Below are 18,376 nucleotides of genomic sequence, written 5' to 3'. Positions count from 1 at the left end.
AGATACAATTCTATGATACATCATTTGTTTATTGTAAAGTCAAATCTTTTGTCACTGTGTATGACCCCTTTGACCCTTGGATAATTTGGTGGTTAGAGGAATTTTGAAATCTCGTTTAGCTATCCCGTAACTCAGCCTTCCTGCCACTCTCCCTCTGTCTTCTCTTTTGGGGGTTGTTGTTCAGTTTCCTAGTACTTGTGTGCCTGCTCATAGAGGAAAGCACACTTCTGTCCCTTCCTTCTTACTCCTCTCCCCCTATCTCTCTTTACTCCCCACCATTTCTCCTTTCTCTCTTGTTCCTTTTCCCTTTCCCTCACTTTTTCTCTCTCTCTCTGACTCCCAGTTTCCCACTCACTCTCCCTCCAGTCATGCAGCCTACTGCAGTCAGGGTGCTGTCTCTGTCCACCAATGAGAGATTTTTCTCCAGGCTCTTAGAGTTGCAGGGGCAGCAGCAATCACTGCCTTCTTCCCAGGCAGGGCTCCAGCGTGCAATGCCTGATTCTTACCACCCGCCTCCTCTGGTGTAAGGAGAGCTCCTGAGTGTGGCTAAGGATAGAGCTTGGAAACTTTGCGGAAGAATCAACCATGAGTGAAGGAGGTAGCAGAACTTAGGGAGGCTAGGAGAAAACCAGTACAAAGCCATCCAGAGTCTAATGTTGATTTTACTTACTTAAATGGTGATGTGATAAAGTCTTAGACCTGAATACCTAGCTTCAGAAGTTAAAAGTTATAAAATAAATACTGTCTGACAAGACTTTGGAATCCAGTTGGATCTTGATTTCATGACCTGTTTCTAAAACCGAGTCAAGCTGTACAGAAGAGAAGGAGGAATTCAGCTCGGGCTTTAAGTTGGGAAACCTATCTTCTAGGTCTCTTTCTGACTCTTACTATTTGGGTGATCCTGGGGAAGTGTCTAATCTTACTGAGCTTCAGTATGTTCTGTAAAATTGGAATGATTCTGTCTTACAAATAACATAATTTTTAAGATGCTTGTGATCAGAAAGCTGCGTGTGGGCCATCATTTTTGTGTGAGGAGCAAGTAACCGAGTCAGTGATTTCCTCGAGGAAGCGAGGTTTTGAGCCGGGTACTTCCTGCCTCCTGTTTTGTTGGAACAGGGTGCACGCAGAACTGCCTCAGGCTGATGGCATACATAAGTAGCATGTCTTCACATTTTTTGATAAAACAATTTTTTGTTTAGCCTCTTTGTGGGTGGTGGTGGGAAGAAGAGGACGTAGAAGGGAAATAAAGTGAAGTGCATCAGGTCTGTTGTACCAGATATCTCTGGAGTTCATAGGAAGCATTTATTTCTCAAAGAATTAGCTGAGGAGTAAGAATTAGCCAAATGTAGATGGACTTACTGATTAGCTAGCACAATACAGTGAGATTACAATGCTATGTGAGTTAATGAATTTCACCTGGCTTTGTAAAAACTGGTTTTCCAAAACATGTCTGTAAGCATCTAATTTTAAATGAGATAAAAGTATTTATAGGTGATGTTTGAGGGACTATTTAATACTGACGTATCATAAAGTGAAACTATACTAAAGAATAAAGCTTGGTGTGAAATTGGTTTATCCAGAAGAAAAAGTATGTGATCGGTTAGAACAACAGACAGACAGTGAATTTTAAAACAACTTAAACTACACAGGGTGGATGCGGTAACTCTCATAGCTGGTCCTCAAGGGAAAACTAATATTTCAAACCAAACAGTACCTAAATAGATTGTTATTTTTATATTAAAAATTGTCTACTTTTTTGGTCTGAGCAATCTAATAATCTAATAATCCTGCCCTTCATATCACATTAACAGAAAGAGAACGCAGTCCCCAATTTGAAGCCTTGTATAAATTAGAAGTGTGAATATGCCTGTCCTGATGCAGGCAAGAAGGCAGTGGTTGGCAATGGTTTTTCTATTCTTTTGGTCACTTCAGTTACGGAAAACTAAAATTGTAATCATAAATTCAAATGTGAGTTTTATTGAATCAGTGCAAAGAAGATTTAGTCTTTCTTTAGGTTGTGTTCTTTCTTTCAAATACATGCAGTAGCGTGCAATAAGAACTTTAATCTTAAACCTTTGTGCCTTGTATACTATTATCCTCATGATCTTTTTTCTTTGTCCTTAATTAATCTGCAAGTACCATTAAAATTCTACACAGATTTAAAAACTGATACATATAATGTCTACATGGAAAATTATTTGTTCCACAGATAACTTTTTTCCACATTGTGGAAGTTCATTGTCGTTAGGCTCATTAGACAATCTTTGGGATCGAACAAACAACCTCTCTACCTTGTATCCTGCTCTCGTTGGTTTTCCCGGCATGTCCTTGTCTAGGCAGGTGATGGAGAGGGGCAGGAGAGCCGCTACCCAGGCATCAGGAAGAAACATGTGCTTGTTTATTGTCGGTCCAGAAAGAGAGCTCTTGGGGGTGTCGCTCTTATTTCATTTAGGAATTGTTACTGTCGTTCAAGCATCCTTCCTCATTCTGCAGGAAAGACTGGTTACTCTGGGAGCCTTACTTTTAGGCAGGGAAGTCTGATTCCAAATTTTAAAATATATTTACTATTTAGCTCCCAAAATCGAATTAGAAGACATAGTTCTAATTTGCTAACTCGATAATAAATTCAGCTCCGCTGCTAATTATTACCTTGACACTGAAATGATGGCTGCAATGAAAAGCTGAAGATCGATTTCTGGTTTTGAGAAATAAAGTTGGTTCGGTCTTATTCCCGCTCCATTATGACCTAGAATACACTGCATTTCAAGTCTGCATTTCTGAAGGCGGAGATGTCAAACCTTTTATTTTTCTCATGGAATAACAACAAATAAAGCTCTCCCCCAAATATTCTTTACATGGGAATATTGCAAGTTCATGCCAATTAAGGTCAGCTGGCATGAGCAGGTGAATTTTTTTCTTTTTCCTTTCGTGGACCCGGGGAAGGTGATAAAGGCACTCGCGCCCACCGTCCTGTCTGTGGGCTCTCTGATGACAAACGGCCGGGATGTGTGGAGCACATACCTCATTTACATCACATGCATAATGCACTCTCTCTGGCATATTAGCTTCCCGGGTTGGCGGTGTCGCCTAACACACACAGCGATCAGCACTTTTTTTTTTTTTTTTTTTGAGGCTGCTATAATCAGAGGAATGCAGCGGAGATGTGGGAACAAGAGGAAATAACACGGCATAATGATGTCCCCATCATTGTTCCCTTGTCATCCTTCCTAACCAGTGTGGTCCCCTTCGCAGCCTAACAAAAGGGGCATGAATTCAACAGAGAGGAGAACACGAAGCTGGGTGCAAAGATAATGCTTCTACCTCCCGAGCTCCACGTTCAGAGGAGAAGGGAAAATAGCGACTACCCAGGGAACACACGGCCCTGAGAGCGTTGCGGGCCTGTGCCTATGCTGATGTCATCTTCAGAGGAGATGTGCAGCCTTTTACAAATGCGTCTAGCCTCATGTAATCTCGAGTAAGCATTTAGATCTGAAATAAAAAAGAATAGGAAATTAACTAAAGCTTCAAATATATGCAAAACATACGTTTCTAATAAAATAGTGTCTGCCGTATTAATAGCCCGCTGTTTACGAAATGTATTCTTAGCGCATTAACCTCTTCATGGTTTTCACACATGGACTGAAAGATAATAATCCCGAGGCAGTTTCCACCCATTGGTTCCAGATTCTAGCAAGAGTTCAGTCCTGCCAGTATTTCACAAAGCAGCCTGCATGTCCCTGCTCTGTAACAGTTGCAGTATTCCCAAATAACTCCCACACATGAGTTCAATAAATAATTGGAGGCCCAGATGTTTGAAACGGATATAGCAGAAACACTGGAGCTGGGTCTTAAATGCAGCTACTTTCCCTTTGTCCTCTCATCAACTTCACAGCGTCGCACCCTGCCATTTCCAGTCCTCTTCTAATCAAACCTAGCTGAGCATGTGGCATGTGCGTGCTCCCACATGTGCCCCGCTCAGAGGCAGCCTGCAGAGGCCCCTGTGTTATTGGTTGCTGACTTGAGACATTCCAAGGAGGAATTTGGCTTCGTCAGACTGAGTATAGGCTTCTTTGTTCCCTCAGTTCACCTCCTGATAAGAGGTTTTACCACGTCACATAACAAATAACCGGAAATTCTGTGTAAGCTGTCTTCTTAGACCCAGCCTCACTCATTGCTGTGTTCCTCAGTAGCACCACTAAAGCAGGCTGACGGTCACGGATAAATGCATTTAAACACATATTAGGTACCAGTAAAACCAAGACTGTTCTGTAACTTGATTTTAAAATATAGCTGCTTAATTTCCAGGAACTTAAATGTGGAAAATTTTAATTTGATTTAAAACAGGTTTAGATCATTATATTTATTTATTTTTGTTGATATATAAGTCTCTCTCTCCCTGGGCAGGTTTTTATTGTACAGCTATAAATGATTCTTCCTAACCTATATGTCTTGTTCTTTCCTTTATTAGTAATTATTAGTGAAATAAATACACTAATTCCTGAAAAACACTGTGACATATCAGAGAAAAAGTTGTTTTATTATTATTTTTTTAAAGAGATAGGAGAGTATTATGGCTACATTTGGGAATTTTTAATTTGTATCTTATTTAGTCTGGTGTGCAATGTGACACCAGTTAATTGTACGTTACTTTGTGGTAACTACATGTTAACTCTGTTGGAAGTAATGGTAATTATACTGTAATTGATATCAGTTCTCCCACATCTTTGGAAAACCGTACAATTAACACATAGCGCCACAGTTGGATACTATCTTTTGTCCTTTGTAATGTTGCCGTAGTGGCATACTATTTTGAACAGGGTCCTAAATGATTTCTTTCTTCTTAAAACTCATTATTTCAAAATTTCAATTGGTTTTTAAATTTTTTTGTGAAATGAAAGTTTTTTTAATTTTAAGGAAAATTTTCCCCCCAAAATATCAGACATAGTCTTGGGTTAATTTTATTTATTAATTTTATTTTATTTGAGAAGTTGCTTGTGACTGTCCTTGACCTTATTAGTACTTCCTGTTTCTTAGAGGAGAATAACAGTAGAATATGTGAAATCTTGACATCAAGGAGTTAATTAGTTGATTTTTTTTTCTTTTTTCTTTTTTTCTGAAGAGAGGCTCTCTTCTTACCAGCAATGTTTGCATATAAGGCATATAAGTTACTTTGCTTGCAGACAGAATGGGATGCATTCTGCTACAGCCACCGTCATGAGCACCAAAATCAGGGACATGGAAGTATATTTCACCACATTAGTGCAAATCTTTCCCTCGGACTTTGCCTGCCTCTTCTCTTGCCTTCCTCTGCCTTGTGTCCCTTCCCTCTGTCACTTTGCCCTGGTGGAGAGAGAATTTCAGAAGTAGCAAACAAATATTTTTTGGCTAAGTGTGACCATGGTTTTGGTAGGCTTCTCTGATTGATGGATTAACTTTGAGCTATTTCCTTGAGAATATAAGTAATTGCTCAAAATGTTTTATGAGATATCAAAGCTATTTTACTATTATGTGCTGCAGTGTGGTTGTCAGGAGCAAAAATGTCGAGCATTGGAGAATCCCTCCAATCTTAAAGCTGAAAGAAACCTTAGAGAGAAGTTAGTTCAGCTCCTGTGTTTTGCAGATGAAGGAATCAGGGCTAGTCTGTGAAGGGCACGTGTGGTGCAGAGCAGCTCAGTGGAAGGAGCAGGAATCAGAGTCTGGAGGCTGAGGCAACTCTGAATCTGTTACAGGTTGGGCTGCCACTTTGGGTGAGGATCCTCATTCCATCCTCTCTGAATGCAGAGGCCATTACATTTCCTCTGGCAGCAAACTTTCTCATGCCCTCTGTTTCTTTTTTCGAAGAAATACATTATTTTTGTAGCACACACATTTCTTAAAATTATAGCCAAATATCTTAGGAAATTTTGAGATATACATAAACAATTAAAAGAAATGATTGGTGGCCATACCTTCCCCTATTTTTTGTATGTGTTTGTTGCTGAGATAATTTTTTTTTTTCATATTTATCAGTTTGCCAGCTAAAACTGAGAGAGAAGATATAGTTTTGAGGAAAATATTCATTCTTGGGTTATACAGCTTTGATGTCTTTAACTTGAATAAACAGCACCTGTGTTTCTACAGATACCATTTTTCAAAAGTACACATTGTAAATTAAATAGGTCTTTGAAATCAAGTGCCTCCATTTTGAGTAAACTGAATTCCTGCGATAATTTTTGGACTCAGACATTTGCTTAGCTGGTCATTAATTATCTTGTGCCTTTTTGTTCATGTGATATATGTTAGATTAATAAAATCTTGCTGGTAGTTTAAGTGGAGATAAAAATTTTCCAATTTTTAAATCACATGTTCAATTTTAATAGGAGTTTATATAATTTTACAGCGGAATTTTTGTGAACTTGTTATTGAAGCAAATAGTTAATCAGAGAACATTCAGGAACAAATATGCATCATGCCTCTGCACACAAGTGAAAAGTTGGAAACCACATATAAGTAGAAGTTGGGCTGCCACACAACTGGATTTGCTTAAATCTGAACACTTTATAACTCTACTTGGGAGCTGCAAACTTATAAATAACCTTGCAATTGGTTAAAACCATATGAAAACCATATGAATGAGCATTTGGTTAAAGGGGTTCAGTAATCACTGTAATCCTGATGAAACTAATTTAACTCAGTGGCCCCCAAGACTAAAAGGGTCACGCATCTTCAGAGTTACTGCCACTTTATCATTTATCATCTGATGATCAGTGACAAGAGTCTAAGCGTATGTTGCAGGAGGCACACAGAATGCTGTTCTTGCCCGGGATGTGGAGAGAGAACTTGGTTAGTTTGGCATACCCTTCAAATCATGAAGGAAATTTGTATATCATTTGAGAATGTTTTTGTAAGCTCCATAAAACATCTCCACAAGAAGCTCTCGAGATATTGGCTCCTTTCAGCAGGCATGTGCTACATGCATTTCTGGGCTTACAGTTCTCACAGTTCCGGAGGCTAGAAATCCAAGGTAAAGGTGCCGGTCTCACTGGTGGCCTCTCTCCTTGCAGATGGCTGTCCTCTTGCTGTGTCCTCACACGGTTTTCCTCTGTGAGCACACATCTCTCATGAATCTGTATGTCTTGAACTCCTCCTCTTATAAGGACCCCCGTTGTGTAGGATGACGGCCCACCGAAAGGCTTCATTTTAATTTAGTCACCTCTCTAAAGGCCCCAACTCCACATACACTCACATTCTGATGTATTAGGGCCTCAACATGTGAGTTTTAAGAAGACACACTTCTGGTCATAACAGCCACCTTTCCTAACTTGAGCATTCTCAAACTCTTGTGGAGTTATTTTCTTTAGGATCAGAGCACTTTGACCAAATGCTTTATGTCTCTGCTCCTGTGGTCTTATCTGCCACATCTTTCCTAGAGATGTTCTTTCTCTAGAGCAGTGGTCGGCAAACTGCTGCTTGCAAGCTACATGTGGCTCTTTGGTCCCTTGAGTGTGGCTCTTCCACAAAATACCACGTGCAGGCACGCACGTACAGTGTGATTAAAACTTCGTGACCCATGCGCAGAAGTCAGTTTTTGGCTCTCAAAAGAAATTTCAACCCTTTGTACTGTTGATATTTGGCTCTGTTGATTAATGAGTTTGCCGACCACTGGTCTAGAGGAATTAACTGAAGTTGATATGATTTTGTTTAAGTTTATTCTACTGTCTATTCATAATATATTGACATTGTTAATTAATTCAAATGATGGATTGCTAAGCAATGCAGGAGTGTGTGAGAAGAATATTGGAGGTGGTGGTGGTTAAGATTTTAGGGAAGTTTCTTACCAGAGTCCTTTCAAATAATAGGAACTAAGCAGACTCCCTGTGTTTCAGTACCAAGGTAACCCTGACAAGATAGATCACTATATTGTTCTATCGACTCAAACACCTTCCTTTGTATTTATCTACCTTTTAAGAATCTATATGTTACTATTTTTAAACAACATCTGAAAATTAATTTAAAAGTAAAATGAAAATGAAAGAAGAGAGAAAAGTAACTCTATCAGGATTATTAGGATTTAGCACCCAAAGTACCTAGTATTTGCAAGCATCATGGGAAGCAATGATGGTAGGAACTGATAATATAAAGATAATAAGATATGGACACCACACCGTAAGGAGTATGTTGGAGAAACGTAAACCAACATATACTTTAACAATTGTAAAAAAAATTTCTATAAACATGGGGTGGTAATGGGATGCCATCATTTCTGCCTGGAACTGGTAGAGTCCTTTTGGTCTAGAAGGGACTAAGGAAAGGCATTCTAAGAGAGAATAGTACATGCAAATACATGAGGACATACAGTATCATAGCTTATTCAGGAAACTCCAAGAAGTTTCATCTTACTGGGACAGAGAACATGAACTGAAAGGAGTAGGACATAAAACTGATGGGAGAGTGGGAGTCAGACCATGAAAGGTTCTACAGGAAATCTGAGTCTCCTTGTGCAGATGATAGGGATATTTGAGAGCTTATAAGTAGAGAATAACAAGATCCATATATAATAGTACATGGTTACTGACATGGAGTTTTACATTTGGTCCTGAGATGCTTAGCAGCCAAGTTAAAAAGGAGAGCATCTCCAGATGTATAATTGCATTGTGGACACAGGAGGGTGGATATTGGCCTTTACATCAGGACACTGTCTTCATTAGCATGTAGCTTTGAATCATATAGCAAGCATGCTTAACAGAAGTGGGTATTTTATGAGTTGCTTTAATTTTGCAAAGCATTCATACATCTAACCTCTTAATCATTATAATCTTGCAGCATGAGCATTTTCTTTTTTTTAATAATATATTTTATTGATTTTTTACAGAGGGGAAGGGAGAGAGATAGAGAGCTAGAAACGTTGATGAGAGAGAAACATCGACCAGCTGCCTTTTGCACACCCCCTACCGGGGATGTGCCCGCAACCAACGTACATGCCCCTGACCGGAATCGAATCTGGGACCTTTTAGTCCTCAGACCGAAGCTCTACCACTGAGCCAAACCGGTTTTGGCAGCATGAGCATTTTCTTTTCCGCTTTACAAATAAGGAAACAGGCTCAGAGAATCTACTTGGTAATTAAGTTCTAGAGTTAGAATTTCTGAATTCAACTTAGTACCAATACCTATTTAAATTTTGGTTTTAAGTTTGTTAAATAAAATATTTTAAAATATCTTTGAGCCTCACCCTTTCTTCTCTTATAAAATTGATAGCAGTAGCAATATTTTCCTCATAGCATTGGTGTGAGGGTTAAAGGAAGTACTCATTGGGCAGTGCCTTGCACATAGTAGTGAACAGTAAGTGAAGCTCTGTCCTACCGCTCTGTGCATTTGTGCTGTGGAGAAACAGAGTTGAGAACTTTGGCCTTAACGGATTTGTGAGTCCTAGCACAATTTTAGTAAAGAGTGTATTTTAAAGTCTAGACAACTTAATAGTGTTAGCTGACAAAATGTTATTTAACAATGAGGTTTAATAATGAACCTCGTTTCTCCCAGCCACAGTCTTTATTATCATGATTACTGCGTCTGGGACCATCAAAACATCACTATGAAAGTAAAGCATAGCACCTCTAAATGAACTCCTTCCAAAAAAAGAATCACCTTTTAAAAAGCACATGTGATTACTTTCCATTGGAAAGCCTACATTTTTTTTTATCTTTCATTACATTACTAAGTGTATAATAAAGGATATAAAATAAAGGCTAATAAAGTGACAGAGCTGCTAAGTCAATAAGAAGGAAACCACATGTGTGCTTAAGTAGCACTTCTTGAGAATCACAGGATGGCAAGATATGTCCAGAGCATGGAGTTAGAGAAAGTTTTTCAGAATAAGAGACATTGTTCGGCTTTAAAATAAAACAGAGCAAAACACAATTTTTTTTTAAACTTTAAAAAAATACAAACTGCTTTTGCAGCCATGCATTTGTGGTTGGGTAGTCTCCCCTTTTGCCAGTGTTCTGCAAAGACTTTGCAAAAAGAACGCGAGTGTTAAACTGCAGAAATTCCAAGTCAGACTCCAGACTCTTTTTTTTTTTTTTTTCATGTTAAGTTCTGTAATCAAGCTGTATTCTTCCACGGTGTTCTTCTACAGTTGCTTATTGCCCTCTAATAGAAAATATTTAAATATTTTTTCTGGATTTCCTTGTTTTGACTATCATTGCCCAAATTGCTATCACCAATAGAGTGTGGAGTATGGAGTATAAACACTTCTTCTACAAATTTGAAATGCTAGAAAGTTGGTAGTTCTTGCTCCTTTTGGACACTCACGTGCACAGAGTTGTGTGGGTAAATCAATTATGTGGCCTTGTCCTGGCCAGTTTTATTCAGTGGCTTGCAGACTGAAGGACCATGAATTCCATTCTCAGTCAAGGGTATGTGCCTTGGTTGCAGACCAGATCCCCAGCCCTGGTCAGGGTGCCTGCAGAAGGCAACCGATTGATGTGTCTCACAAAAATGTTTTTCTCGCTCTGTCTCTCTGGTTTCCTTCCATTCTCTCTAAAAAATTTAATGCAAAAAATATCCTTGGGTGAGAATTAACAAAGACAAATAAATTATGTGGCCTTGTGAAATCCTGTAAATATGTGTGGACACTAATGCCAATTATATTATAAGATACTAGTAACCCTAAGCATGAATCCATGTGCCAGAAGCTCGCCGGTAGCTCGCTGCCGCCCTTCAGTAGCTCTCCCCAGCCCCTCTCCCCCTCTCCCATCCTCAGAGCTTGCTGCCCTGCAGCCTCCTGTAGTTCTCCACCGCCCTCCTATAGCTCGCTGCCCCACCCTCCTGCTGATCCATGATCCGGTTGTTATGTGGTCAGTAGTTAGGCTTCATGGGTAACAACCATTTGCATATTATATCTTTATTCCATAGCATATAGAAAAAGTGTAAGACACAATCCCTGGCTTGAAAATATTTTGACATTGTTGGAGGAGACTTGGAAGTATACATGAACCAAAGCTTAATTATTTGCCATCGTGTATAAGTTGTGGCTGATTATATAGGGAAGACTAAGAATTTTTGTAGATCAGAGAAGTTGTAGAGTTCATGGACAATTTGGGTTTTTCAATATGAATAAAACTTGGTAAAGGAGAAGAGAGAAGGAAGTACTATCCTAGCAGCCAGGGGGAAGAGGAAGCAGGTTGTGATCATGGTATTATTATGGGAAGGTGAGTTACTTACTGTGCACCGAGGGCAGAGGATGTATGATGAGAGAGTTGTAGGAAACCGAGATAAGCCACATGATAGCAGTGTATGAAAGATCTGGAAAAGCAGGTAGAGGATGAAATGTAATAGAAAATGGAAGCTATGAGACATTGAGTGGGATCTTGTGAGGTGTGTGAGTTGAAGGACACAGGGCAAGGGACAGTATCAGAGATCAGGCAGACCAGAATGGAGGCCACAGCAGTGATCTCGTGTGCAGGCCTGAGGGCATGTGCTGGGCTAGCTTTGGGTGGTGGAGGCCCATGAGGAGAGGGACTGGCACAAGGGGCTCTGAGAAGGAACAGGCAACAGGCCTGATGATTGGCTGGGCATAGGGGCACGGAGAGCAGTGAGACCAATAGCAGTACTAGGGGAAAGCTGCTATTGCAGGGAAGTCTTGACTTTTAGTGTAGGAAGGAGTTGGAGAGACACTAAAGCCCAGAGCTGGGGTGAAATGACAGGACTTCTTGGGTGATGCTTAGACCAAACTGACACGGTGAGGACAGATAAGATCTCAGAACGTTGCGGTGGCCTGAGAGAATTTTTATTCATAATGCATGTGTTGGTTATTTCTCTTAGAAAACTCTGCTTCAGGAATACACACAAATATAACTGGTGGCGCTGCAGTATTAACTTTCCCTGTAACGTTTCTTATTATAAATTTGAAAAGACTTTTGAAAGTCTTTAATATTTAAAGACTTAATATTTTAGGATGTAACAACAAATTCTTGTTTACTTAAACAAGATTCGTGCCAAAACCACATGCAGGAGATAGGAGGTTTTAAATTTGTGATTACATGAGCATTAAAATGTCTTCTTACTGTCTTCTATATACTATACAGAAGTGTAATAGATAATATGTATATATTTTATAAGATATTACATAATATTTGTACAATATATATCCTATAAACAGAATATTTGAGTTACTATATAGTATATTAATTATAATGTACTTTTTATGTGAAAGTAACATGAGATTATTTTTGACCCATTTTAACTGGACTATAGGTAAATTTTGCAGTTAGGTATATTTTCTGTGGCTGTTACGACTGACGCCATATTCAGATATTCTTTAGAAACAAGCTTCTAATAAAGGTCAGTAAAGTACCTCTCATTTAGAACATTGGAATAAAGTACATCACATCACTGTCTAGCCATACCTATCTGTCAAATGAAATATACTTGTTTGTAAGGCAGCAAACAAAACACCCCGCTCGGCACGTTCCATTTGCCACTTGGCTTCGTGGAAAAGGGGATGGTGTTGAAAGCATTGGAGGCAAGGCACAGGCTGGTCAGTCTTGGCGGCCTGGCAGGGAGGGGCCCCCTGTGTCCTCACATTCCCATTCCGAGCTCTGCTTCTCAGGAGACAGCTGCGATCAGTCACCTCCTGTACGGTTTGAAAAAGGCTTGTCTCACTGGCGAGCAAACTGTTATTTAAGTACACAATCCACTAGACTACTGAGACAGTTTTGCCAAACTTATCCAAGTATTCTAACACGCTTAAAGATGGCATAAATATCATTTACGGCGAGCAGTTTTCTTCAGACTCCGTGGAATGTCTTCCTGCCGCCTGATCTAAGTGTCCCAGTTTACATTATGGCCTTTACTGCCTCTGTTTGATGGAGTGATCAGTAAAAATTTAATGACACTATAAAATAATAAAAATGTCATTAATTTACCACGGATCTTGGATACAGTGGCTGTAAAGTTACATTAATAAACAGAATATTTTTTACAACAAAAAGCATTGTTACGTGGGAACATATAAATAACACACATAAATTTAAGAGCAATTTTACTGTTAGCACACACATTATTATGGAATAGCCAATAAGTGTATAAAACATAGTATATAAAATTTTATTAAAATATACTGTGCCCATCAAAAATTCAGCTTTTATCTAAGCTCAAAGAAAAGCCATTATTGTGTGCTTACTGTTTCGTAGCTGTTCTTCCCCCATCACAATTTTACATTTGTTGCCAGTAAGAGGAAGTTGATTTTTTTTTTTTTCCTAGATGGAAACAGACCTCTGTTCTTTCAGTTACCCCAAATCCATTCTCTCTCTCCACTGATGCAAAGACAACATTGATCAATCTTGCCATGGGAGGGAGGGAAAAGTTGCTAATTTAATGCAAAGTTAAAAATGATGCCTGAGGAGTTGAATGGTTTGTGCAGTGACTCTGGAAATAGGGCTAATAATGCGGCAGTCTATCTGTCACCAGTGAGGCCCCCGCCATTGCCTCGGATAACATGTGAAGGTGATGGATGCCTGAGTCTTGTGGCTTGTAACACTTAACATTCATCAACTCTCACTAACGGGGGCTTTATCATTTAAATATCTTTATTTAATATGCAACATCTACCTCATACATTATAATTTCAAAGCACTTAGCCAAAGTCCTGCAACTCGGCAGAGCTGACTTTCATTTCTTCCAATAACTTTTATGTCGCCTGCATGTTTGAGGCTGACAGTGTTTAAGTGTCTGGTCACAGAGTTGCATGTAACATGCACATTTCTCTGTCACCATGAAGATGGGGGGGTTTTCCTGGAGGGTTGAGATTAAGTTGGCATGGGGGCATTTTGCTTATATCTCCAAAATAATCTTAGTTGGGAACTATGTACATGGTGAGAGCTCGTTCAAGTGCATGAAAAAATTTAGAGTTAAGACCTTACCACCAGCAGTTTATATTTGTTCCATACAGGGACATGCCCACCGGCACTTAATGGCTAAAAGTTGACGCCTCTTGTCACTCACGTATCCTTGAACATCTCTCTGTGCCCATGTTCCCATCCTGTATCTACTAGGCTTGTGTTCAATCTCACCAGTAAAATCTTTGCTTCGCTCAGCTGCCCAGAGCTAACTTGTTAGACATCAGGCCCTCTTATCTGATGGGTATGTGGCTGGCAAATAAATATTCCAAGCTATTCTTTGAAGAACAGAAGGAAATCTTCTGGGAGACGAGGTAGAAATGTATATGAAAGGGCATGGCTTGGCAGGGTCCTACTTTAATCTCAAATGCAAGTGCTTAATATTACCACGTATAAAATGCAGCCCACCACCCAAAACAGTTTTTTTCCCCCATTGATTTATTTTCTGTCTATTTAACAAGTATTTCATGGGGCATTCTTCCTTGACTTCTGCCGTGTCAAAATATTGATGTTTTATAAGGAAAGTAGCTCTGCAGAAGGATTTTTTTTCAGTGAAGTCAGAAAACCGCATGGCTTCAGAGACATCGTGAACGTGTTGTCGAACGTTCTGAAATTTTTTTTTTTTATGAAAAAACAAGCTGATGCTACTGAATTGTGAGCACACTTCATTTTTTTTTTTTTTTGAAAAGGAAATATATCATCATCGTGTAAGCTTTGTTGTCTTAGGATTTTACAAAACATGGCATGTAATTTTCCCTCTTCTCCTTCCTTGTCAAAATATTGATATTCTTTCAAAAACTTTATTTATTTTTTTACTGAGAATATTTCGCAGTAAAATCAAAGAGAATGACTGACTAGAAAGACACTTGGAATATGCATACTGATGGGTAGTAAGATCTGTTGATTTTCAGAGAAAGTTGTTTCTCTCCTCCTCCCGCCTCTTCCCATAAAAATACAGCTAAAGGTTGTTCTTCCAAGAAGATGGCAGGTGTCACATGAGAACTCTTTTTGCATTTAACACAGGGAAAGAGTTCATATGCAAATGTCTGAAATTTGAAACAACATGATAAAACAGAGGTTGCATATTTTGCTTTCCTTTGTACTACTCATCTTCACTTTACCTCTCTTCACACCAGGGCAAACAAGAATGCTCCTCAAGAATAGAAATTGGCTAATTAAAAGCAGCTGTCCTTGCCCTAGCCCAGTGGTTCTCAATCTTTCTAATGCCACGACCCTTTAGTACAGTTCCTCATTTTGTGGTGACCCCCAACCATAAAATTATCTTCATTGCTACTTCATAACTGTAATTTTGCTACGGTTATGAATTGTAATGTAAATATCTGTGTTTTCCGATGGTCTTAGGCGACCCTGCTGGCGGTTCTCAACCTGTGAATCACTGCTATAAAGCCTAAGACCATCAAAAAACACAGATATTTACATTACAATCCATAACCGTAGCAAAATTACAGTTATGAAGTAGCAATGAAGATAATTTTTTGGTTGGGGGTCACCACAACATGAGAAACTGTATTAAAGGGTTGCACCATTAGAAAGGTTGAGAACCACTGCCCTAGCCAGTTTGTCTCAATGGATAGAGCGTCACCCTGCAGACCAAAGTGTTCTGGGTTCGATTTGGGTCAAGGGCATGTACCTCGGTTGCAGGGTCCTCCCAGGCCTGGGCCCTGGTCAGGGCGCATGCAGGAGGCAATCAATCGATGTGTTTCTCTCACATCGATATTTCTCTCTGTCTTTCCCTCTCTCTTCCACTCTCTCTAAAAATCAATGGAAAAATATCCTCTGATGAGGATCTAAAAAAAAAAAAAAGCAGCTGTCTCCCTCTGACAATGTGTGAAACCTCTGCATGGCTCCTGGGTGCCTCTTGTTGTGTCTTGTGTCTGAGTCAATTTGTTCTTGCGCAGCACTGTTTTCACCTACGAAGATATGGGGAACCATATCTAATTGCTTTGTATTTTCATTCTTTTTTAATTAATATTTCAGAGGTTTCCCTACATTGTAACTAGTTAGTATTAATGACCCAGTTGGTGAAATTCATGATTATAATTTTGTTACAAATCTTTCAGAGAAATGGTGCTAGGTTAAAGCAAGGTTTATGCTGTGTTTTCTTCCAACACAGATTTCAACACATTCCATGCTGAAGGGGAATTGGAAGACTCCCTACACCATTTGACTGATGGGAATTAATTATAGAAATATAATGATATTCAAAAATAATCATATTAGAAAGCACAAACGTAGTGAGACTGTGCAAATGAGAGACAGCCTCTATCAAGTAATTGTATGTTTGCTTTTAAGAATATCTCCAAGTTTCTAAACATGTTACAGAAGGGAACACTCGGGGTATTTCCATCTAATACCAAACATGCTCAGTCCAGAACTAGGTCATTGAACAATAGACTGCACAGCAATCAGCCACTCGACTGCTGCATAATGCATTAAGTATAACATGCAGAAACCATTCCCGGGGCCGCAAGCTGCTACTTCATGTCTGTAAATTCAAGCTGGCATGACATTTAATATTGTTTCATAGTAATGAACAACGAGGTTTCATTCATTCATAAGCACAACACAAGGCCAAGTGTGAGTCTGGAGAGTATCAAGGAGGCGAGAAGGGGACACGGGCTGTTTCCGTAAATAAGAACACCCTGTTAATGATGGCCAGTGAGCCCTCTGCCACTGGTCTGGAGAGCTGCGAGGGGGCATTCCCTGTGGCGTTTCAGACTCTCGCTTCTAGAAGAACCCATTAACAAGTAGAACACCTTTGGGCTTCCCTCCTATAGCAGCAGGAGTAGTTCACTTTCTTGACTCAGTGGCTGGCCAGCAGTAATATCCTCCTTTTCTCGCCCCAGGAACTTATGGTTGAAACTCGTAGGCAAAATAATAGTGTCCATGCATGCTGTCATCTATTGATAGTTGGCCTGCTTTGAAATAATTGTTTCTGGAATCCTGACTTGTATTTTACCAGTGCCACATAGGATCTCTAAATAGGACCATGCCCCTCCCGTTAAATAGCAGTACATCTATTTGGAAGGGAACTACTCTACAAGTGTGGCACTTTGGGCTGGAATTGCAATTCCTTTTAGATTCCTGGGGCCAACACAGCAGCAAGAAGATGCGCAGTTCAGCGCTGGCAGGTTTCCAGCCCAGGTCCCCTTCCCTTCCAGGTCCTGTGGTGTAGAACCGGTCAGCCCTGTCAGGGCCAGCGCCTGGCTCCCACGGAATCTTCCTGAACGATGTGCCGAGCCCATGGTGATCAGAAATGATGTTCGCACATCTAAGTTCCACCCACTAAGTGAGACAGAAACGGGAAGGAGACGTGGCTGTTTGGGAAGCTAGAATAAGACTCTGATTTGTTCTTTCCTCTAGGAAAGGACGCGCTTTGAGAGCTTGGGGCCCCCGCTAACAGGCAAGCCGAGCGAAGATGGGAAGCTGGGTCCAGGTGTCATCGATCTCACGCGGCCGGAAGACGCAGAGGGTGAGTGGCTTTCCCTGCAGCTCTTTCCCTCCGCCCTGGGTGTTCCTGGAGCTGTGTCTGTGCTCTGGCATCCTCCTGGTCTTTCTTGGGAGAATCAGCTCGGCTTTCTTGACAAAGCAGAGCAAATGCTAGTCTTCATTGTATGTTATAATCGAGGACTTTGAGATGCAGCTAATTCCAATATTACTGGACACTCAGCAATCCACAGACTTCAAGGTGCCATTCTAGTTTTAAACTAAAAGGACCCTCTGCATTCCAACGAACAACAGAATTCTGTTTCAATCACTTCCTTGCATTCTTTTTTTTTTTTTTTAAAAAAAAAAAAAAAAAAAAGGAAAAATGGACAAACATATAAAGGAGGATTTTTTTTTTTTTTTAACCCCAAATTAAGTGGTCTCCAGGTGCAATCCAACCATTTTGGGAACTCAATGGTGGTTTGAGCAGATTTGGCATAAAATTAATAATGACTTGAGTAAGGCCCAGCCTGGGTATGGGTGCTAACCATGATTGAAGTCTTTGGAAGGCTGGAAGGAGAGACCAGCTTCACTCCCAGCGGGTTTGCTGGCAGCACTAGCAATGCCTGTCCACTCCTCTGCCCTCTCTGTTTGTTTGTTTTAAATGCACAGCAGCAAATCGGCAGAAATTGCTCCCCAGAGGAAGGGTACGATTTATGAGTTAGGCCAGCACTTCGGTGGTGATGTTGCCTGGTTATTTATTGTGTCATCACGGAGTAGGGGCTGGTTTTCCCGTTAGCTGTTCCTGTTATAGATTCCCTCCCTCCACCCCCAACAGTCAGGGAAGATTAATCAGTTCTCTCTAGAGTCACACAATACTTCACCTATCTTGGGTCTCAGCTAAAGTCCTTCTTTAGCTTCTGGGATGGAATCCTTTCTGTTATCCCTTTTACTGGCAGTGTTTGTCCCAGGACCCTAATCCCCTGAAAACGCATGAAGACATTTCATAGCAGCATGTGAACTGGGCATAGCTTCCGGTGATATTCGGGCATCCC

The 18,376-nt window shown here is 40.1% G+C and overlaps 1 protein-coding gene across 8 annotated transcripts in view; it reads left to right on the top strand.

The window, feature by feature from the left end:
• Positions 1-18,376, top strand: part of SOX6 (SRY-box transcription factor 6) — a 522,879-nt gene that overhangs the window by 461,806 nt on the left and 42,697 nt on the right. For all 8 annotated transcript variants that reach the window (XM_084895473.1, XM_084895470.1, XM_084895466.1 and 5 more), the window contains one exon: positions 17,259-17,367. In XM_084895473.1, coding sequence (XP_084751599.1) covers positions 17,259-17,367 — 109 coding nt within the window. The remainder of the gene's footprint in view (positions 1-17,258; positions 17,368-18,376) is intronic.

Source organism: Pipistrellus hanaki (assembly GCF_964339955.1).
Source record: "Pipistrellus hanaki genome assembly, chromosome: 9".
Classification (NCBI taxonomy): domain Eukaryota; kingdom Metazoa; phylum Chordata; class Mammalia; order Chiroptera; family Vespertilionidae; genus Pipistrellus; species Pipistrellus hanaki.
The sequence above is the reverse complement of the archived record's forward strand: the minus strand, read 5'-3'. Positions and strand labels throughout refer to the sequence as shown.